This window comes from Canis lupus, chromosome 21, assembly GCF_003254725.2.
Source record: "Canis lupus dingo isolate Sandy chromosome 21, ASM325472v2, whole genome shotgun sequence".
Classification (NCBI taxonomy): domain Eukaryota; kingdom Metazoa; phylum Chordata; class Mammalia; order Carnivora; family Canidae; genus Canis; species Canis lupus.
In genome coordinates, this window is record NC_064263.1 from 1767330 (window position 1) to 1791950 (window position 24621).

At 35.0% G+C, this 24621-nt stretch overlaps 1 protein-coding gene across 3 annotated transcripts in view; it reads right to left on the reverse strand.

Moving 5' to 3' along the window:
* CNTN5 (contactin 5) overlaps positions 1-24621 on the reverse strand; it is a 1295471-nt gene that overhangs the window by 468676 nt on the left and 802174 nt on the right. For all 3 annotated transcript variants that reach the window (XM_025420999.3, XM_025420992.3, XM_049098648.1), the window contains 2 exons: positions 17868-17991; positions 17564-17739 (listed from right to left, as the gene is read on the reverse strand). In XM_025420999.3, the coding sequence (XP_025276784.1) occupies positions 17564-17739; positions 17868-17991 (300 nt within the window). The remainder of the gene's footprint in view (positions 1-17563; positions 17740-17867; positions 17992-24621) is intronic.

A 24621-nucleotide genomic window follows, 5' to 3' on the forward strand; every position in this document is an offset into this window, starting at 1 on the left:
AGAAGTTGGGTTATTAAACTAAAGTAAATAAGTGAGACATACAACCTGTCTTCAGAGAATTCGGTCCTATAGACTCAGTAGTATGCTCAAGTTCAGAATGCCTCTTGGGAGCCAAGGTGGTTGTCATAAATAGTTGCAATGCAATGTAACAAGAAAAAAATATACAAAGTATATGTGAGAATATATATTCTCACATATACATACAGAGAGAGAGATGGGGGACGGAGACAGAGAGGGTTGGGGGGAGGTTAGTTGTTGAACGATAGCCCAGCAGGCAGGTAGACTGTCACGTATGACAAGAATGAACTGCTCTTAGAACAGTGCAAATACTTCACTATAGCCTGAGTAATAGAGAGAAAGCTGGAAAAGCAGACAGAATCTAAATAATAAATTGCCTTGAGGCCATTTGTGGAAGTTTGCCCTTTATTCTAGAATGGAATTGAAGACTTTCAATGTTTTAAGGACAGGCTGATCAGATTAGTGTTTCTTGGGTAGGAGGAAAAGGAGATAAAATGATCCCTCTGCATCCATTGAGATAAGGGTATCTTAATCTGAACCTCCTACACAGACTCAAGCAGCATCATTTACAATTTGAACGAGGCTCCATTGCAATAAATTGAAGAGAACTTTTATTAAAAAGCTCCTATTTCAGACACATAAGTAGACTTATTAGGATTTATAATGAAAAACCCCATGTGCACTACCAGAATTTGCCTAAAGTATTAAATCTGACTCAAAATAAAGACAAAAAATAAAAGCGTTTTCTTTATTTGCTTTAATGAAAAAATGGAGAAAGCTCACATAGAAACTGGGGCCATGAATTCACAGGTGCTGAGGCCCTTCTGAGCTATGTACAGTTAATTAGTTGGTCTTGACTAGAGGTTATCTTCCTGGTTTCTCTCCTTTCCATTCTTTAAACTTTTTTTTTTTAATTTTTATTTATTTATTCTAGTCACACACACAGAGAGAGAGGCAGAGACACAGGCAGAGGGAGAAGCAGGCCCCATGCACCGGGAGCCCGACGTGGGATTCGACCCCGGGTCTCCAGGATCGCGCCCTGGGCCAAAGGCAGGCGCCAAACCGCTGCGCCACCCAGGGAGCCCTCCTTTCCGTTCTTTAGAGTGAGACAGCGCTCTACCATCAGCATCAGCTGAACCTAATCATCATGTGATTCTTCCACGACGTGTTATAAAATTATGGTGAGAGTAAAGTGGTTTCTACTCCTCTTAAGATAATTGTTGCATTGGGGCACCTGGTGGCTCAGTGGCTGCATGCCTGCCTTCGGCTCAGGTGATCCCGGAATCCGGGATCAGTCCCGCATCGGGATCCCTGCATGGAGCCTGCTTCTCCTCCTTCTGTCTCTGCCTCTCTCTCTGTGTCTCTCACGAATAAGTAAACAAATCTTTAAAAAATATATAATAGATGTATTTTATTGAAAAACAATCAGGACTGTAGAGGATATGAAATGAAAATTCAGGGACGCCTGGGTGGCTCAGCGGTTGGGCGCCTGCCTTTGGCCCAGGTCGTGATCCGCGGATCCGGGATCAAGTCCCGCATCGGGCTCCTTGCATGGAGCCTGCTTCTCCCTCTGCCTGTGTCTCTGCCTCTCCTCTCAATCTGGGTCTCTCATGAATAAATAAATAAATCTTAAAAAAAAAAAAAAAAAAGAAAAAAAAAGAAAATTCATGCTGAAAGGAACGGGAAAATATTTTTGGAAATTGCGTAGCTCCCCGAATGGTTTTAAGATGGTCCTTTACTTAATTGAAGTTTGAAGGTTAAGATGTGAGAGTTGAAACTCTAAATTTTATCTTAGTTCATATAGTATCGTACAGCACTTAGTATCTTCTGTACAGCAGAATATTTCCCTGGAATGGGGTCAAAATCTAGAGAATACCTACAGCTTACTTGGAAAGGAGAAATTTATTTCACTAATTAGACTCTTTTTCTTGATTTTTAGAATCTTCGACACAGACTCCCTACTATCTCCCGCCGAATACCACTATAATATACTTAAATGCTTTGCATTCTGAATTCTCTATCATTACTAAAATTGGTTTTTAAAGGTCTCAAAGTCCAAAAATTTAGGGGGTGTTATTTGTAGTATTCGACAAGGGTGACAGTTGCCATCTTAAAACTGAATGTCACTTAAAAAATATAAAACTGGGGTAACCCCGGTGGCCCAGTAGTTTAGCGCCACCTTCAGCCCAGGGTGTGATCCTAGAGACCCAGGATCGAGTCCCATATCATGCTCCCTGCGTGGAGCCTGCTTCTCCCTCTGCCTGTGTCTCTGCCTCTCTCTCTCTCTGTCTCTCTCTCTCTCATGAATAAATAAATAAAATCTTTTTTAAAAAAAACCTGAATGTCATTTGTACTTTATTTCTCTATTTTATTAGCTTTCTTCTGCATCTCTTGGCTTATTCCATTATTGTCTCCTTTACTAACTCCTTTCTTATTACCTTTCGCTGTCTTTCCACCAGAGAAATGTGTATATTCCTGAAGGTTAGGTCCTTAGTCTTCTTTTCTTTCTAGTACAATTTCTCTTGGTGAAACATCCTTATGATTTCATTGAGCCTGTCATTGTGTTTTGTGGCCAGTTCCTACCTTTGGGAACTGCATTTCCTGAGCACCAACCAATATTTTAAAATATTGTGTATTTTCTCCTGAAAGTTGAAATAAAATTATCTCCACTTCTCTTTATCACTTTATTATATTACAGTCTTATGTTTAGTTGAATCGATCAAAGCTCAGAATCTTGCTATCATTCTAACTTTTCCATATTTATTATGTTTCTACCCCCCCATTCAATAATTTGCATATTCTATTTATTTCAGAGTCTCCCACAGACACCTATTCTATTATGGTCAATACATCAGGAATTTGAGTCCTTTTACCTAGATTAGTGAAATGACCTTTTAACTTGACTTTCACTATAGACTTGGATACATTTTCATAGAGCAGCACTCTGATTATCTCTACCCACTCTATAAGTGTATAGAGTGAATTACAAATTTCTTTGTAATTATGGTAAACCATCAGAGACTTATGCATGGACAACATGGTCAGAATTATATTTTACGGGATCCCTGGGTGGCGCAGCGGTTTGGCGCCTGCCTTTGGCCCAGGGCGCGATCCTGGAGACCCGGGATGGAATCCCACATCGGGCTCCCGGTGCATGGAGCCTGCTTCTCCCTCTGCCTGTGTCTCTGCCTCTCTCTCTCTGTGACTATCATGAATAAATAATTTTTTTTAAAAAAAATTGTATTTTACATAGATCATTTAAAAAAAAACAGTAGAGAAAGATTTTATTGGGGTTGGGTAGGATGAAAAGAGATGATAAGGGGTAGAAAATGTATCTAGGCAGGCAATTTTTCTGGTGGTTCAAAGGAGATAATTGAGTGTATCTACTCAGGAAATACATATGGAAAAGAGAGATTTGTACTGATTTTGCCAGCCTTAAGGTCTTTGAGAATATGCATTGTTTGTTATAGGCTCCCTGTAAATCTAGAACAATGTCCAAGAGAGAAAAGATACTGAATAAATATTCTATGAATAAAATAAATACAGATGCTAAAAAAACAAAAATGCAACACATGATTAAGTATGGTATAGGATAGAAAAGGGCAGATTTTAAGAATGAAGTTTAAAATCAGTTTTGAGTTGGAGATGCTATTTTACTATTTTCTAGCTATGTGACTTTAGGAAAAATAACTGACATTTCTGAGCTTGACTACTGTTTTTTTTCATTTGTAAATTAAATCAATACTACAACTCCCTTAATAAGGCTGACGTGAAGACTAAAGAGGGTAATGATGCATTAAATATACTTAACAGTTTTTTGACTTCTAAGTGTTCAGTAACTGTTGCTACTTATTCTTGCTATTGTTAAATTTATGAACATACATACATATATGTATATACACATCTATTTCTATACACATATACATATACACATCCATACATTCATATTTATCTATCCACCCATCCATCTATCCACATGAAGAGTAGCAGTATTTAACACTTGATATGGAAATGAAATCAAAGTGAAGGACTCTAGGGTAGGTAATATATGTTCTGTGCTAACTTGTCAAAGGGTTTTGTGGAATAAAATAATTTTAGAAATTAAACATATTCAATATCTTCCCCTTTATACTTTTTTGTTGTATATTTGTATCTTTATAAATTATCATGAAATGGAGCTGCTATTTAATCAAGTGAGATTTAAAACTTTATTGTACTTTTATATCTTAGGATGTTTTGTGTGGGTAAAAAGTCTCTAAGGACACTCTGCTAAGGATTAGAGAACAATGGATTAGGTAAATAGGCTTGAACAGCAAGGGTCAGAATATTTGTACATTCCTGATCTGGGTCTTTGGGGGTTGCCTTACATAATATGAGTGAAAAACTGCTTTTTTGCGCTTTTATTTATTTATTTATTTTTTAAAGATTTTATTTATTTATTCATGAGTATACACAGAGAGGAGAGAGAGAGAGAGAGGCAGAGACACAGGCAGAGGGAGAAGCAGGCTTCACGCAGGGAGCCTGACGTGGGACTCGATCCTGGGTCTCCAGGATCACACCCTGGGCTGCAGACAGCGCTAAACCGCTGAGCCACCAGGGCTGCCCCCTTTTTTGCACTTTTAAACACAAGAGGAAGAGCAGTAAGATCAAAGATCAAGCAAAGCTTTTTTTTTTTTTTTTTTTTCTGGAAGACATCTGTCATGTATGGACAGAGTTACTTATAATTTCCATTAATAATGAAAATATGTGTTTGGATAACTTTTAATAAATAAAATATAAAAGTGTTATATCACAGAATTAAGTATTTGAGGACAATCTGCCCCAGATTTCAACTTCGATTTGCTCATTATAATTTTCTTTTAAAGCATAAACTTAATTTTTAATTAAAAAATGTTTTCCATGTTCTCAAAAAATCCATACTTTATCAAGGAGTCATACACCCACAATTATTATAACTATTATAACTATAACTATAATGTTTGATCATCAAAAGACTTGTACTTTTAAAAGATTTAAATCATATTCTTTGAGTTATGATTTTATAAAAGAAAAACAGTTGTTTTGTTTATAGAAAACAAAATTACAAGGTAATATCAACTTATTTTGTAATAAAATGAGATAATTTTACAACTAATAAAATTATCCATGTCAATGTGATTCACTCAGGTTGATAGTCAAATGATTTAATGAAGTTATTATGGACAAAATCTCATAGCTTAATGAAATAAAGCTTTGGATATACTGTGGAGTTAGCAATTATTCAAATAATTTCATTAGGTATCAAATGCTGGTTAAATGTGGTTTTAAAGTCTAAGGTCAATTTCACTTTAAGTGAAGAAGTTTTGGAAAAGCTAGAGAAGTAATTTTTCAGTTATATATATAAATGAAAGGTTAAATTAAAGGGCTTAAATACATCTATAAAAATCATACAATCTTTCAAAGAGCTAAGGAGGTTATTTTAATCAGCTGCTTCAAGGAAAACTAATGGAATATTCTGCATCTAAATCCTCTAAATGCCCTGAAAAGCAATATGTTTGAATTTAGATCTGAACTATCAACTTCCCAGAGATGGCATATGAAGATATTTTGAAGCAGAGATAGCATGAGATTTTTTTAATTCATTTTATACTTGACTTACTATTTATTCTTGATTCGTTTTATGTTTGACCAAATATTTATTCTTGATTCATTTTATGTGTGACTTACTAGGATGAATTATTTCTAAAAATCCAAATTTTGGAGAGATTGCTATGAGCTTTGGTTATCTGAAGGGTGTTTGCAAAGTGTGTAGTGTCACCTTATCAATTCTAAATTCTCATCCGCATGGCAATAAGCTAATAGAGTGACCAACTTTTTATATGGTATATTCTTGTTTGTCACTGAAGAGAAATCACTACACTGGGTGAGGAAATAATCCTCATGATGAACATAAGTTACAGGAATAAAGTATACTTAGTAAAAAATAATCATTATCAATGTTATTGATAACCAGTAATAATCAGTACTAGCAATAGTTAGCCAAATTTGTGTTTATGTTTTTCTGAAGTTAAAAAACAATTCACAGACATGACTTCTCTACATCTTAATTTTTACTATACCCTTTTGAGGTATATATTTATTAATGCTAAAGCATATTATCAACATTACTATTTTGAACCACATTTATAAATATTCATTTAGGGAGAACTTAAAAGATCCTCAAAGTAGACATGTAAGGGATAAGCTAAAAAAGGAAAATGAGCATGACTGCAGCAGCTTCTCAAATATATTAGCTGCTCAAATCAAAATTAAATAAAATAATAAAAATGAATGAAGTGAATAGATTCATGATTAAATTCCAGTTACACTTAAAGAATTGGTTTGGATTTATGTCAAGCTGATTAAACTTGCAATTGAACTGATGTAGGGATGTTGTTAAGATCTCTATATAAAGACTCATGAGAAATTTCAATGAGAATTAAATGTCAAGAAAAGTTTCTTCTTTTAAGGAATTCAGGAGAAATTAGAGTCCTTTAAATGTCTGTATTTTTCCTTTTGCTATAACTTCTGGGAGTGCAAGGAAATATTTATATCTTGACAACAATATTATATACAGACATTATGGTTGGCACTATCTTTACCTCTTATTATGAAATGTATTTTTACCTGGTGCTGTATTTAATTATTTACATATTTACCTTTTATGGTACATAATTTTATTTTATTTACTTATTTTTTATTATTCTATTTCATTTTATTTTTTAATTATTTTTTTATTTGGAGTTCAACTTACCAACATATAGCATCTCACCCAGTGCTCGTCATGTCAAGTGCCCCCCTCAGTACCCATCATCCAGTCACCCCAACTCCCCAACCACCTCTCCATCCACCACCCCTTGTTCATTTCCCAGACCTAACTCTGTCAATGTAAAGATAGTGTCGAACATAATGTCTATATATAATATTGTTGAGGAACCTCCACACAGTTTTCCAGAGTGGCTGGAGCAGTTCACATTCCCACCAAGAGTGCAAGGGGGTTCCCCCTTCTCCACATCCTCTCCAACATTTGTGGTTTCCTCTCTTGTTAATTGTCACCATTCACAGTGATGTGAGGTGGTATCTCATTGTGATTTTGATTTATACTTCCCTGATGGCAAGTGATGTGGAGCATTTTCTCATGTGCTTGTTGGCCATGTGTATGTCTTCCTCTGTGAGATTTCTGTTCATGTCTTTTGCCCATTTCATGATTGGATTGTTTCTTTGCTGTTGATTTGAATAAGTTCTTTAGAGATTTTGAATACTAGCTCCTTATCTGATATGTCATTTGCAAATATCCTCTCCCATTCTCTAGGTTGTCTTAGTTTTGTTGACTATTTCTTTTGCTGTGCAGAAGCTTTTTATCTTGATTAAGTCCCAATAATTCATTTTTACTTTTGTTTCCCTTGCCTTCATAGATGTATCTTGCAAAAAGTTGCTGTGGCCAAGTTGCTGTGTTTTCCTGTGTTCTCCTCTAGGATTTGATGGATTCTTGTCTCACATTTAATCTTTCATCCATTTTGAGTTTATCTTTGTGTCTGGTGTAAGAGAATGGTCTAGTTTCATTCTTCTGCATGTGGATGTCCAATTTTCCCAGCACCATTTATTGAAGAGACTGTCTTTCTTCCAGTGGATAGTCTTTCCTGCTTTGTCAAATATTAGTTGACTATGGAGTTGAGGACCCATTTCTGGATTCTCTGTTCTGTTCCATTGATCTATGTGTCTGTTTTTGTGCCAGTACCGCCCTCTCTTAATGATCACAGCCTTGTAGTACAATCTGAAATCTGGCATTGTGATGCCCCTGACTCTGGTTTTCTTTTTCAATATTCCCCTGGCTATTCGGGGTCTTTTCTGATTCCACACAAATCTTAGATGATTTGTTTCAACTCTCTGAAGAAAGTCCATGGTATTTTGATAGGGATTGCATTAAACGTGTAAATTTCCCTGGGTAACACTGACATTTTCACAATATTAATTTTGCCAATCCATGAGCATGGAATATTTTTCCATCTCTGTGTCTTCCTCAATTTCTTTCAAAAGTGTTCTATAGTTTTTAGGGTATAGATCCTTTACCTCTTTGGTTAGGTTTATTCCTAGGTATCTTATGCTTTTGGGTGCAATTGTAAGTGGGATTGATTCCATTATTTCTCTCTTTTTTTTTTTTTCAGTTTCATTGTTAGTGTATAGAAATGCCACCAATTTCTGGGCATTGATTTTGTGTCCTGCCACACTGCCGAATTGCTGTATGAGTTCTAGCAATCTTGGGGTGGAGTCTTTGGGTTTTATATGTCATCGGCGAAGAGGGAGAGTTTGACTTCTTTTTTGCCAATTTGAATGCCTTTTATTTCTTTTTGTTGCCTGATTGCTGAGGCTAGGACTTCTAGTTCGATGTTGAATAGCAGTAGTAAGAGTAGACATCCCTGTCGTGTTCCTGATCTTTAGAGAAAGGCTCCCAGTGTTTCCCCATTGAGAATGATATTTGCTGTGGGCTTTTCATAGATGGCTTTTAAGATGCCGAGGAATGTTCCCTCGATCCCTACACTCTGAAGAGTTTTGAACAGGAAGGGATGCTGTATTTTGTCAAGTCCTTTCTCTGCATCTATTGAGAGGATCCTATTGTTCTTGTTTTTTTCTCTTATTGATATGACCTATTATATTGATTGCTTTATGACTGTTGAACCACCATTGCATCCCGGGGATAAATTCCACTTGGTCATGGTGAATAATCTTCTTAATATACTGTTGGATCCTATTGGCTAGTGTCTTGTTGAGAATTTTTGCATCTGTGTCCTTCAGGGATATTGGTCTATAATTCTCCTTTTTGGTGGGGTCTTTTTCTGGTTTTGGAATTAAGGTGATGCTGGCCTCATAGAACGAATTTGGAAGTACTCCATCTCTTTCTATCCTTCCAAACAGCTTTAGTAGAATAGGTATGGTTTCTTCTTTAAACTTTTGATAGAATTCCCTTGGGAAGCCATCTGGCTCTGGACTTGTGGGTCTTGGGAGGTTTTTGATGACTGTTTCAATTTCCTCCCTGGTTGTTGGCCTGTTCAGGTTTTCTATTTCTTCCTGTTCCAGGTTTGGTGGTTTGTGGTTTTCCAGAAATGTGTCCCATTCTTCTAGATTGCCTAATTCATTGGCATATAGCTGCTCATAATATGCTTTTAAAGTCGTTTGCATTTCCTTGGTATTGGTGGTCATCCATCCTTTTTCATTCTTGAATTTATTAAATTAAGTCTTTTCTCTTTGGTTTTAATAAGGCTGGCTAATGGTTTATCTATCTTATTAATTCTTTCAAAGAACCAACTCCTGGTTTTGTTGATCTGTTCCACAGTTCTTCTGGTCTTTATTTCATTGAGTTCTGCTGAAATCTTTATTAACTCTCTTCTTCTGCTGGGTGTAGGTTTTATTTGCTGTTCTTTCTCCAGTTCCTTTAGGTGCAAGGTTAGCTTTTGTATTTGAGTTTTTTCCAGTTTTTTGAGGGATGCTTGTATTGTGATGTATTTCCCCCCAGCACTGCTTTTGCTGTATCCCAAAGATTTTGAACTGTTGTGTCTTCATTCTCATTAGTTTCCATGAATCTTTTTAATTCTTTTCTAATTTCCTGGTTGACCCTTTCATCTTTTAGCAGGATGCTCTTTAACCTCCATGTGTTTGAGTTTCTTCCAAATTTCTTCTTGTGATTGACGTCTAGTTTCAAAGCATTATGGTCTGAGAATATGCAGGGGACAATCCTGATCTTTTGGTATCGGTTAAGACCTGATTTGTGACCCAGTATGTGGTCTATTCTGGAGAAAGTTCCATGTGCACTTGAGAAGAATGTGTATTCAGTTGCATTTGGATGTAAAGTTCTGTAAATATCTGTGAAATCCATCTTGTCCACTGTATCATTTAAAGCTCTTGTTTCTTTGGAGATGTTGTGCTTAGAATATCTGTCATTTACAGAAAGTGCTGTGTTAAAGTCTCCCAGTATAAGTGTATTATTATCTAAGTATGTCTTTACTTTGGTTATTAATTGATTGATATCCTTGGCAGCTCCCAATTAGGGGCATAAATATTCATGATTGTTAGGTCCCTCTTCATCTTTTACTACAGTCTTTGGGGTAGACTGTAATTTATCTGATATGAGGATTGCTACCCCTGCTTCTTTTGAGGACCATTTGAATGGTAAATGGTTCTCCAACCTTTTATTTTCAGGGTGCAGGTGTCCTTAGGTCTAAAATGAGTCTCTTGTAGACAGCAAATAGATGGGTCTTGCTTTTTTATCCAGTCTGAAACCCTGCATCTTTTGATGGGATCATTAAGCCCATTCACATTCAGAGTTACTATTCAAAGAGATGACTTTAGTGTCATCATAACACTTATTCAGTCTCTGTCTTTGTGGGTTGTTTCTTTGGACTTCCTCTTTTTTTTTTTTTTTTTTTTTTTTTTACACAGAGTCCTTCTTAATATTTTTGCAGAGCTGGTTTGGTGGTCATATATCCTTTCAGTTTCTGCCTATCTTGGAAGCTCTTTATCTCTCCTTCTATTCTGAATGAGAGCCTTGCTGAATAGAGTATTCTTGGCTGCATGTTCTTTTGATTTAGGATCCTGAATATATCCTGCCAGCCCTTCTGGTCTTCCAGGTCTCTGTGGAGAGGTCTGCTGTTAATATAATACTTCTCCCCATAAAAGTTAGGGATCTCTTGTATCTTGCTGCTTTAAGGATCTTCCCTTTCTCTTTGGAATTTTCAAGTTTCACTATAAATGTTGGGTTGTTGAATAGTTTTTATTGATTTTAGTGGGGGATCTCCCTATCTCCTGGCTCTGAATGCCTGTTTCCCTTCTCACAATAGGGAAGTTCTCAGATATGATTTGTTCAAATACACTTTCTGGTCCTCTGTCCATTTCAGCGCCCTCTGGAAGCCCAATTATACGTAGATTTTTCCTTCTGAGGCTGTCATTTATTTCCCTTAATCTTTCCTCATGATCCTTTGTTTTTCTCTTTTTTCCTCAGCTTCCTTCCTGGCCATCAATTTGTCTTCTATGTCACTCACTTGTTCTTCTACCTCATTAACCCTCACTCTTAGGACCTCCAGTTTGGATTGCGTCACATTTAATTGATTTTTAATTTTGGCCTGATTAGTCTAAATCTGCAGTCATGAATGAAGTCTTGAATCCTTTATGCTATTTTCCAGTCATCAGTAGCTTTACAATTGTGCTTCTGAATTGGGTTTCTGACATCGAATTGTAATCCAAATTCTGTAACTCTGTTGCAGAGAGTACTATTTCTGATTCTTTGTTTTGTGGGGAGTTCTTCTTTCTAGTCATTTTGCTCAAGGCAGAGTGGCTAAAAACAAATTGTACTGGAAAAAGGAAGGAAAAAAAAAAGAAAAAAGGGGAAAAAAATCCAAAGAACAAAAACCAAAAACAAACAAACAAACAAACAAACAAAAAAACAAGGAGGGGTATCCTCTGGTTCTATATACTGTAATTCCCTTGACTTCCCTTGGAACTTTCCAGCACTGCTCAGTCAAGAACTTGCTCTTCCCCTGTCCTTCCAGCTGGTCTTCTGGGGGAGGGGCCTGCTATGCTGATTCTCAGGTGTGTGCACCTGGGATAGCTGCCCTGCCCCCTGCCAGGTGCATAGCTCAGTGGGAGCTGTTTATCCTGTGAGGCCCCTGTTCCCTGGCAGCCCCGACCCTCCCAGGCACAGGGTGACACCAGGAGGAACAACCACACTGGCAGAGGTCAGCCTTCCAGCCCTGGAGTTAGCTCCCGCAGTAACTACTGCAGCTCCCAGTCCACAGTGGCCTGGATGCTCTGGGGGGCGGCAGCACTGATCTGCACAGCTCAGCGGCGCCTGGTGGCAGGAGTGTCCTCACTGTTCTGTGCCCTCCCTGCCTTTGCCTGTCCCTGGAGGAGCACAGGATCCTGTCCATGTCCCCCGGCACCCTGAAATCCGGGGCCTGCGGAGCTGGAATTGCACACCTGGGGACACGCAGCCCCTTCTGCGGGGAGCTGAGGCTTGAGCTCCTCCCGAGGTCCCGCTGGGAGCGCTACAGCCCTTTACCGGGCTCGGTCTTTGGTGTGTGGTGTGCCCTCCCCTGGGGTGTACTTCCTCTGTTAGTGACCCCGGAACTGGGGGCTCCACTGCCCCTCCTGGGATCCTCCCTGACTTCCCTGTGATCACCTTTCCGTCTGGGAAAATTTTTAAAGTTCCTGCATTTCTGGGACTGAGCTTTCCTGTCCTGGAGGTTCTTGCCACCCGGCCTTAGCCTGGCTCCTCACCGGGCCCCTCCCCCACTGGATTCTTTTTTATTTATTTTTTTTCCATCTTCCAACCTGTTAGAAGTGCAAACTCTTCTCTTGGAAGCATTCTAGCTGTTCTGTCTTTAAATCTCAGGCCAAATTCATAGGTTTTCAGGATGATTTGAAAGTTATCTAGGTAAGTTGGTGGGGACAGGTGACTTGGGGACCCTACTCTTCTGCCATCTTGCCCCTCCCCCGGTATGTAATTTTATATAGCAAATCAAATAAATGACCTTTGGAATGAGATTGAGATAAAATAAATTAGCAAAATAAAATAATTTTTATATAAATATACATTTTTATTTAATATTTTTAATATGTTAGATGACAAGTGGGAACAAAACTTTAAAAGAAGCCAAATTTATTTTACATTTAATTTTTCTACAAATTGCTACATCAGGTAATGCTGTCAATACCAACTTCCTTGTCACTATTCCCTTCAAAAGGACATGATCAATACTGATTAGCCATTGTTACTTGTACTGTCTCAAGTTCATTTAAAATATTTAGCTTTCCAGGCACTAACCATAGATTATCCAGTAAATAAAGATAAGTAAGAGGAAAAAAGTTAATCAAAAGAGCTAATATGAAATTAAACAATTACATAAAAAACTAGTATACATCTTAAAATTTCAGTTCTAGAAAGAGACCTAGTAATTCTTAAACTTCTGTAAGAAAAAAAATTAAGCAAGTGACTGATTAATTAAATTTAAAAAATGAGAAAAAATGCAGAATGATCACATACTTATTTTTGTTGCTAATATTTATTTTTGTTATGTCATATAGCTGTTAATAAAGTGATTATAAAATGGAGGTTGATGAAGCCAAGATATAAAGACTTTTGAGAAATTACAATATGAGTTTGAGAGAGAAATTGAAAATCAAATGTTTTCAAAGTGAATACCATACATATTTATCTTAGAATAAAGATTGAGTGCCATTAGAGTTAAATAAGAAGTATCATCTATAAAATGGATTTACAGTCTATGGCCATACCACCCTGAACGTGCCCAATCTCATTTAAAATGGATTTATACTTTATTTATTTATTTGAGAGAGAGAGAGAAAGAGAGCAAGCAGAGGGAGGGACAGAGGGAGAGGAAGACAAGCAGACTCCCCACTGAGCAAGAAGCCTTGCTGGGATGGCTTGCTGGATGGAGGATTCCATCCCAGGATCCTGAGATCATGACCTGAGCTGAAATTGAGTCAGATGCATAACCAGTTGAGCCACCCAGGAGCCCCTGGCTTTATGTTTTATAACCTAACCATTCCTATGTTGGTTATGAGGATGAAATGAGTTAATGTATTCTAAAACACTTGGAGCTACAGAAAAAATGTTCAATGAATTTGAGTTACTTGAGGCCAATAAGAAAAAGATGTTCTTTTAAGAGTCTGTTTTACCAAACTGGTTTAGTAATAATATCTTCTTACTCAGTACCAGAACTTGTTTGGAACAGTCCTATGTGTATCTCTAGCATATAGATTTTAGTCTCCCATAACATTACTCATTATGGTCAATGAAAACTAGCTGAAATTATAATTGACTTGGCCTGTGGGTAGGGAATCAAAATATTATTAGTGGAAAGCTAGAATATTTTAAAGTGTATTTCTGGTTAGGGGCACTTGGGTGGCTTATTAGTTGAGCTTCTGACTCTTGATTTCAGCTCAGGTGTTAAGGTCTTAGGATCAAGCCCTGTGTCAGGCTCCATGCTCAGCAGGGAGTCTGTCTGAGGATTATTTCTTTCCCTGTCCCTTTGCCCCTCCCCTGGATCATACACTCTCTCTAAAATAAATAAATACATATATATCTATATATATATATTTCTGGTTAATAAGACGACAAAGAAGCTAGCATTAAGTGAGTCCAAATAGCCAGATTATGACAGTTTGTATATGTATATAAATAAGTTGAATCTGCAAAATCTCATATGATTCTAATAATACTGAGAATCAGAAAGGTTGATATGATGCATATGTGTATAATATACATATGTAATTTCCAAACAAAAAGGAAAGTAATGCTAATAGGATGTTTAAATTTTATTTTCTTTATTGAATATAGGATTGTTACTATATGGATATCTTGAGTCTTTGGTTAAATAAATATGTATCTATTCATAAAATATACATTAGAATTTTTTTTCTATGGATATAATTAGGGGTATTTATTTAACACTGTTCAGTAAGTCTTAGAATCACATCATTATAAGCAAATATGTCATATTTCAAAAGGTAAAGCCTATGTGAAAGTGATAGACTTAAAGTGTCATTGATATAACAAAAATAATGTTCAAATTATAAGAGGCCACATCTATTAAGCAGGTCTCACGTTTGAAATAAGCAACCAAAATTCAATTGAACTATAACTCAGAAACAAACTCCAGATTGAGTAATATGATGCTCCTTAGAAAGGAGTATTTTAGGTCACAATAGCACTACACAGTGTAGAAAACATATCTGATGAAATTATGGGTTATATATGTATGATGAAATTGATGTATAAAAGTTAAAAGTATTTCTATAATAAAAATATTTAAAAGTGAGTAAAGCATAAAAATGTGCCTGAAGAATAAGTACAAGACAGAGTTTACTTATAAGTATTAGTAAGAAGTTTTGTAATCAATTTCATAATTTGTAAATTTTGCCTAATTTCATGACATTTAAAATGTTTAAAAGATTCCTGTATTAGTTTTGAATATTTAACTTGATTAAATAGTTTTTGGTAATTATTTAAATTTACTAAATATATTATTTTTAACTTACTAGTTGTATATTTAAATTTTTACATAAATAATTGATAATATATATAAATGATTAATGATTCCAGCTTTATGTGTAAAGAGTGATTAACATTCCTTTACTTGTAAAAACACTTTAAACATTAAACATTCTATCAACAATAAGTAGTGAATACATTATCTAGCTATGAGGATAGACATAGAAAATCATGATGTAAAGGAAAAGTTGTCGCCAAGTTTTTAATCTTATTTGACCCATGTATCCTTTCACTCCTTTCAGAAGGTTCTTTTTTCTTTCCAAGTTCCTTCCTCAATTTTCCCCCAATTACAAAGTACCTTGACTCCTAGAATTCCATAACATCCATGCTTCTATACAGGTATACTAGAAAGCAAGTTGATGGTGTCTTCATTCTCCTTTCTACCACCTATATTTGTATTTTCCCTCCAAAGATCTTCTGGAAAAAAAAAAGATAGAGCTAAAGCTAAAGGATCTAATTTTTTATATAATCAAATGGATATAATGGCATGTAGGTGAAGGAGTAATTTTGAGGTAGAAGTGGCCTTCCCTATGTATGTGACTGCTTCAACCAGGCACATTATGAGCCCTGATGTATACATACAGTCTTCAGAAGACAGTTGAGTCAGGTGGGGTGGGAATGGGGAAATGTAGGGTCATGAGATGCTACCAATGAATGCATATGTATATTAACCCATATGTTAAGTTAAAAGTAAAGCAAATATTGCTCTAAACTAAGTTCAGGACAGCTTGATGCTGAATAACTAAGATAGATAGGGCTTTTCTTGCCTACTCATTGAACTGTAAATGGTGGTGCAGATGTGCTCACTGAAGGTAGGGGTGAGCATCTGATAGCTATGACTGACTGGTCTTCACAGAAATTCTAGGATGTCATAGTCATCCAGACACCTTGGATTTTCCAGTAAGTAGATTTCTGCTCTGAAGCACACAGAAAACTTTGCATATTTTGCCTCCACTGTTGATTTGGGGAAGAGCAATTGATATATAAGCTATTTTGAATTGGTGTACTTGTGTCAGTATAGACAAAAAAAGAAAGGTATACAGTATTCATACATCATGTATGAATCCACATCTGGATTTGCTGTATCTGTCCTGAAAAGATTATTTACAGAGGAGTAATTAAGAAGGACTATTTGTTTATCAGGTTACTCTTTTAATGTGCATGCTGGAAAGTATTAGGTTGTGTTAAACCGTATAATATTTTCTAAAATAAGAGTATATTAAAAAAAAAAAGAGAGTATATTCCGGCTACTATCTTGGTATATTTGGTGTATGTAAAGTCCTATCTGAACTCCTTAGCCAAATTTATTTTATTTTATTTTATTTTATTTTTAAAGATCTTATTTATTTATGAGAGACACAGAGAGAGAGAGAGGCAGAGACATAGGTGGAGGGAGAAGCAGGCTCCACACATGGAGCCCGATGTGGGACTCGATCCCAGTACTCCAGGATCATGCCCTGGGCCGAAGGTGGCGCTAAACCGCTGAGCCACCCGGGCTGCCCCCAAATTTATTTTAAAAGATTATAAATTTTTCTAGGACTTAGCTCAATGTTTTCTAAACTGAATCCATTATCATTCCTTTATTCTTACTTTTCTCCTTCATACTCCTATAAGAGGATATCTGGATTCTGAGTTAATTAGAAGTAATATGTGAGGAAGATTATATAGATAAAAATCAATTATTCCATTCTTCAGGGTGTAATTTTAAATTAAAAATCACCTGGTGATAAATTACATAGCCAATATGTTATATATAAATTATTAACACAAAGATTTCTCCGTTATTTTTTAGATATTATAATCCTCAAGAATTTATATTCATGTACAATTATTTACTAAGAAATGATAGTTGTTTTGTTTTGTTTTTTGCTCAGTAGCCTATCCTCAATTTGGTATAAGCCTTCATCATATGTTAAATAATTTCACTAGTTTTAAGACCTCAATACACTTAGTTAATTAGATAAATGATGTATCTTAGAAAATGTCTATACTCTAGTACATATATATGATTATATGTAGTGGTGTCTTTTTTCTAATCAAAAATTGAGCCATCTGAGTGAGAAATTATAGTTGGAATTTGAAACATTAGCATTTCAGAGGCATTTCTTTGATTGCCTAAGCAGCATTTTTAGATTATGTGATCTTCCATCCAAAAGAATCTATAGCAAATAGTGACTATAATAAACAGTAGAAGAATAAAAACAGATAGGTAGAGGAAAGAATTCATGAATAGTATTTTCAATCTCCCAGACTAGTGTGTTGGGTTTATTTCAAGAGGGCAAATGTTTCAGAGAGTTTCAAAATATCTTAGAAAGAAACACACTGTTTAATTTTATCTTTACCAGGGTTTTACCACTATTTTAAATTCTGAAGTCTTAATTAAGCTTTTGCCTAAGCAAACTTTAAAATTACATACATACACACTATATACAAATACATAAGAAAAGCATATACTTTACTCACAGGCAAATTGAAGTATGGCTTCTCTACTAAGAATACTTCCAAGAGTGTTGACTGCTAAACACTGGTAATGACCAGAATCCTTTGCTTCACTTGGATTGCTTATAATGAAGGTCCCATCTATCAAACTGTAGCGATAATCACTTTCCAAATCTATTTCTGTTCCATTCCGAAGCCATCTTAGGAAATATCAGAAGACAAATATGTAAAAATTACTTGAGATATTATAATACACCCTGGGACTACCAGAATCTCATTGAAGGAAAATTTTAAGACCTAAGAAAAATGATTAATAGTGAACTTCTACCTGTAATTGGGAACTGGATTGCTATGAGCTTCACAATTCAATGCTACTTTCTTTTCTTCAGAATCAGTCGGAAAAATTATATCGTCTGGTTCTTGTACAAACACTGGTCCATAGTCCACACTTTCTGTAAGGACCAAAAAGGACACACTGTAAAAATTCTAAAAATACTGAGACTTTTTCACCATTATTTTCATATTTAAAATTTTTGCTTTTTCCTGTACTCAAAGGGCATATTACCAAAAGAACGTCATATTATTTTAGTAAATTAGAGACTTAACTAGAAATTTTTCTAATTGACTAAGATTTTTTAAAATATTTATTTATTTATGAGAGACAGAGAGAGAGAGAGAGGCAGACACAGACAGAGAGAGAAGCAAGTTCCATGCAGGGAACCTGATGTGGGACTCGATGTTGGGTCTCCTGGTTCATGCCCTGGGCTGAAGGCGGCGCTAAACTGCTGAGCCACCCGGGATACCGGAGTAAGATTTCTTTTTAAAATATGCTATATATAATTTTAAAAAGTCTCAAACATTGTGTTTTAATGTTTAAATACATATCTTTGTATCAAAAGCAGAGCTAAAGAAAATAATGCTAAACAAAAACATTTTTAAAAAGCTAAGTTTTTGAAACTTTTAAAATGTTAGAAACAATACACAAACAAAAAGTCATGAATTAATATTGTGCTACTACTTGGGAACTACAGATAAGAAAACATTGGTCCTCATATAACCTCTCTCCATTCATTTCTTCACTCATTTAATCAAGCACTATTTAGTCCTAATAATATTAGAGTATAAAGAATAAATTATGTAATGCAAATAAATATATTCTCATAGAATAAATGAGTCATGTCCTCAAAAAAAGTCAAGTAACTGAATAAAAATATTACAAATACATGCAATTAAATATTCATCAGCAGGTAAACAATGTAAAACAAAGCAGAACAGAAAAGAAAAGGTATAAAAATGAGGGCAAGAGTGAAGAACATTTAAATTTATTAAGTATCTGCTATATGATACTAGATTTTATCTCCTTTAATTAGTTAATATTCAGAGAAATCCCATGATAAAGGTAATTTTAAACTAATGAAAATTTCATAGAAAGTAGAAATATAATTTGGCCTCAGATGACAGCTTGGCTTGAAGAGTTTTAGGATAGTTTTTGCTGGAGAAATGATGAGTAAATATGTTTGGGGAGTTTTTTTTTTTTTTTTTTTTTTTTTAAGTCTGACTTTTTTTTTAAATTTTTTTTTATTCATAGAGACACAGAGAGGAAGGCAGAGACACAGGCAGAGGGAGAAGCAGGCTCCAGGCAGGAAGCCTGAGTGGGACTCGATCCCGGGTCTCCGGGATCACACCCCAGGCTGCAGGCGGCGCTAAACGGCGGCGCCACCCGGGCTGCCCATGCTTGGGGAATATTAGTCTTATTAGTTTGTAGTAGTACAAGAATTCACAGAATTATTTGTGTATGTAGGATCCTTAGCATCTTGAATTGTGAATTTAGTCACATAGTAACATCAAGATTCTCAACCGGCACCAATATATTTTGCGATTTTCTTTGTAGTGAGGACTGCCCTGTACACTGTAAAATATTTATAGCCTTCCGTGGCCCCTACCAACTAGATGTCAGCAGCACACCTTCCCAATGTATATAATCAAATATGTCTCCAGAGATTTTTAAATGTCTCCTGGGTCAAAACTGTCCTCATTTAAAACCACTGCTTAGAAAAACGAAGAGGGAAGATTTTAGGAAAGACATATTTTCAATGCCTCTACTAAACAGTTGCAGATTCATATTCTTTGTGGATAACCACAAGAAAATATCAGGAAAGAAATATAAGAATGAATGCCCCAGGAAACTCAAGCTTTAAAAAGTATTACTGAAAAAGATAAATACCTCCATATTTAGAATAATGGGTTCAGAATAGTTATTTGTTTTCTTTAAATATGTTATATATCTATTCCTTTTTGGGCAAAGAAAAACAAAAGTGTTAATGGAACTCCAAACATTCATCCAAAAAAACTGAGCACTCACAAGTGAACACTAATAAATATTTTCTTTGAGTCCTAGATAATCTAGCTGAGGTTCTTTTCAAGTTAAAAATAATAAAACATTACGTGAAAATAACTGGAAAAAAGGAGACCAGAGTATGTTTCTGTAAACCAAATGACATTGCTATCACTTAAAACTTTTACGAAGAAGGTGAAACAAGTAATGTAATAAAAATAATAGAGAAAAATTGTCAAAATATTCTATTTGTTGTTGTATCATGATGTATTTATGTAAATTTGGAAGAGCACATGAAACCTCCTCAAATTCTCAGTTACACTTAAACTACATGACAAAGTCATGAAAGTACCTTTCTTCTGGTCTTTACATATTATAAATGTGATAATTAAAATCAATATTATAAATACATATGATGTATAACATTAACATTTAATAAACATATTTTATATTTTTATTGATTTCAAAACTCTTGAGCTTTAGACTCAGACATAGATTCAAATCCTAGTACCATCATTTTCTAGCTGTTTTATTTTTTATACTGTTTTTTACTTTTACTTTTATCCTCTGCTACTTCATTTATTAACTGTGTATGACAATGTCTCCTGACCATATTATTATGAGGATTGATTAACATCAACATTTGTAAATACTTAGTATACCACAAGTACTCAATAAATTATAACTAATAACAACAACATAATAGCTAACATTTACTTACAGTATATTTACTACAGTGTAGACATTATATTGAATTATTTACATACAATGTATCATGTACATTGTACATCCATATGACTAGAACATCCATATGACTAGAAATAATCCCCCCCAATGTTTATATGACAAAACTCAGGCTGAAATTAATGAACTAAATGTACATAGCAAATACATGGCAAAGCTGGGATGCAAATCCAGGGCTGTTGGAATCTAGAATCTGATTACCACCGCCTCTACTATTACTATTATTATATTGTCATAACATTTATAAAGCACTTTGACACATATTATTATTTAATTCTCAGAGGTGAGCATTATAATTATTTCTTATTCAAAGATGAAAGCTCTGAGTTTCTGAGAGGAGACTTTTGCAAAATTGGCAACATAGTAAACAGTTCATTTTAACTAAGGATCTGTGGTTCTAAATCTTTTGTTCTGAACATTGTCAGAACAAGACAAGGGAAAGAAAGGTTGTCAGGCTAGGGAAAATCTGAGGGGTAAGATTTGCTAAATTATACACTGAGAAAAATAAGATACAGACCTGAACAACATGTATTCTGTTGTGACTACTCACTCTCTGTTAGATATCTCTGTTCACTTGGTACTTCCAAAAGCATTTTAGGAAGCAATTGTTCTCTCTCTCTCTCTCTCTCTTTTTCTCTCTCTCATTTTTGTCTTATAAAAAAAGTTCGTTGTAAGGGGTTATAGAGCATGTGTGTATGTAGAGCTTCCCAGTCCCAAGAAAGGATAATCAATGATGTCTATCTCTAAATAGATTTGTTTTTTAAGGTTCCATACCAAGAATGTATTATTATAGGTAAACTCAGATTATTTGCTTCACTCTCCTGCAGTAGTGCACTACTTCTGTTGGTGAAGACGAATAATTACTTTAAGCAGTGTCCTTATATTTTGCAATTTTTAGCTTGATGGAATCCATAACTTGTGGAGATGGACTTCAGAACAAATAGGATGATCATCACAAAGATCTTAAAACAAGTAAATCAGTATCTTTATTTAACAAGTAGAAATCTTTGAGATATTTGTGTAAAAGACAGATGCCATCACTCACAATGTTAATTTCTCACAGAAGTAATGTTTTGAGTGATTTTTTTTTCTTAAAATCAGACTCTTTTATGAATAGACTACAGCGTATCTGTAGTTGGCTAAACCTATAATGCTAGGGGTTATTGTCTGTGAAATATCAGATTCATACCTCCAGAAAGTCCTTCCTCAGAAGAGAAGTATTTCAATTTATTTATTTTTTTAAAGTTATTTATTTATTTATTTATTTATTTATTTATTTATTTATTTATTTATTATTTGAGAGAGAGAGAGAGAGAGAGCATGAGTGAAGTGAAGGGCAGAGGGACAAGTAGACTCCTCACTGAGCAGGGAACCCAATGCAGTGCTCAATCCTAGGGCCCCAGGATCATGACCTGAGCTGAAGGCAGATGCTTAACCATTTGCGCCACCCAGACACCCCAAGAATTTTTTCAATTTAAAAGTGATCTGTTGATTCTGTCCTACAAAGAATAATGAAATTAACATACTTTCTCTCACTTCCCCCAAGTTTACTCCTTAAATTTTCTGTTTTGATTCATGGTTAAGGATATTTGTTTGTTGTCTTTACAATTGAAAGACAACTTGGCTGGGTATCGAATTAGGTGTTCAGTATTAATTTAATTAAGGATTATAGATATTTTTACATTCTTTGATCACATTTAACATTACCATGGTTAAGTCTGAGTCCAGCCTGACTTCCCTTGATCCTAAATGACTGGATTTTATACCTGGATGTCCATAAAGCTCTTTCCTCATTCTGAATTTCAGGAACTTTTCTGGATAGGTTTTGGTGTCAATCATTTTGCATAACTGGTACATTCAAGACATTTTTTTTTCTTTAGGTTTATTTATTTATTTTAGAGAGAGTTGGGGGGGGGGAGGGGGAGAGGGACAAAGAGAGAATAGAACTTCAAGCAGACTCTCCACTAAGTGTGGAGCCTCTCAGAGGGTTTGATCTCATGACCCTCAGATGATGACCTGAGTCAAAATCAAGAGTCAGATGCTTAACTGACTGAGCTACCCAGGGACCCCAAACCTCTTTTATTTGCTCAATTCTCCTCATACCAATTAGGCATAGCTTTGCTTTTTAAAAAGCCTTCATTGTTATCTGTGTAATAATTTTTATATATTTATTCTTTTCTCATTTATTTGACTTTTTCAAATATGACAGCTACATTCCTATCTTTTCAGTTTCCTCTATATTACCACTAATGAAGTTTTTAATTCCTTAATGGTTTTACTTTCCTCTCCTTTTGTTTCCTGAGCTCTAAAAGTAACTTCTTAACAAATTCTGTCATCATTTTAAGGTTTATTTCACCTATTTCTTCTTTAAACTATTCTTAGCACTGTTATTGTCAGTCGTTCCCTTTGGGGGAAGACAGTTGCCCCTGAAAATTTTTCAGGCTATGGTGAGGCCCACATTTGAGGAGCTGAAGTCTCTTGTTAGACCAACAGCTAACATGACACTGAGGTCTATGAAACATATTCATGAGTGAATTTTTAAGTAGATATTCCCTCAGTCAGGATTTCAAATAAGAATGAAGCTACAATAACAGCTTGGTTGAAATCTCATGAGAAACTTTATGCCAGAAAGTTGTATACCTAGCTAAGACACTTCCAGTTTCCAGACCCACAGTTTCTGTGAGAAAATAAAAAAGTATTTTAAGTTGCTAAGTTTTGAGATATATTTTACACAGGAATAGATAATTAAGAAACTATTTTTTCTCTTCCTCTATTACTTACTAGAAAATGTATTTAAGAAAAACAGTAACTATAAGAACTGTGAACTTTCCAGGAAAAATACAGGATAAAAGTATCATTTACAAATAATGATTCTTGGGAAAATAAAAAAAAATGCTTAATTTAAATTTTTGGGGATGCTATCCTAGAGCTATACACTTTTAGAATTAAAGTAATTTTCTATTCGTTTCAAATATTCTTTCTAAAAATCTCTGGGATATTTATCTAGTCTTAGCTTGCTATAACTTCCAGCAATGAATGAAGTCTTTAAAAATTACTCTTTTATTATTGAAATTATCTCAAAATAAAGTTCATATTGACATAAAAGGTAAGTTTGTGTCCCAGATGAGGATAACTTCTTACTGATTTGTGTTCTAGAATATGTATATTTTACTCGAGATTTTCCTATACTTGAATTGATTAGCACATCAATAACTTTCTTAGTTTACAGAAATTTCCATTAAAATTAGAATATCCCCCACATAGGGCTCCCTGCTCAAGGAGAAGCCTGCTTCTCCCTCTCCCACCTTCTTTGCTCTTTCAAATAAATAAATAAAATCTTTTTAAAAATTAGAATATGAAGCTCCATTAAAATATCTATGTTCCTGATACAGTACTGTGGAGAATAAGAAATTAACTTAACCAAAAATTATTTTTTCTAAATTTCAACTTTAATTTATTAAAACTAAGCTGTTTTTATATAACCAATAGAACTGGCCTTGAACTATTTTAGCCATTATCAATTAATAAATGAAGAAGTATATCTTAAGAGCCTTCTTATGCTTTATGTCTTAAGAGCCTTCTTATACTTCAGCTTTGGTGAAACATTTTTGCCATTTTTAGTGCAAAGATATATTTAGTAATATTTTGCTTATTCGTATGGACAGGGACTGGCTACATGCTCACTAATCCCATTTCCTTTTCCTAGGAACATTGGAGACTTTTTTAGACTTTCTTATGATTCTTTGGGGCCTCTGGACTAAAATGATGTATGTGAAATCCAGGACTAGTCATAAAACGTTATGCACCATTCTTTTGATTCTCTATCAACTAGCTGAAGTAAAGGAGCAGTAGATGCCAGTGAGGCCCCAATATCAAAGATATTAGATGGAGCAAATCTGGTACCCAAACTCTTCATATAGAAAGCGATTCATTGAACAATCCAGTGGAATATGATATGAATGAGGAAGAAATATTAATTATGTTAAGAAATTGGTATAGCATT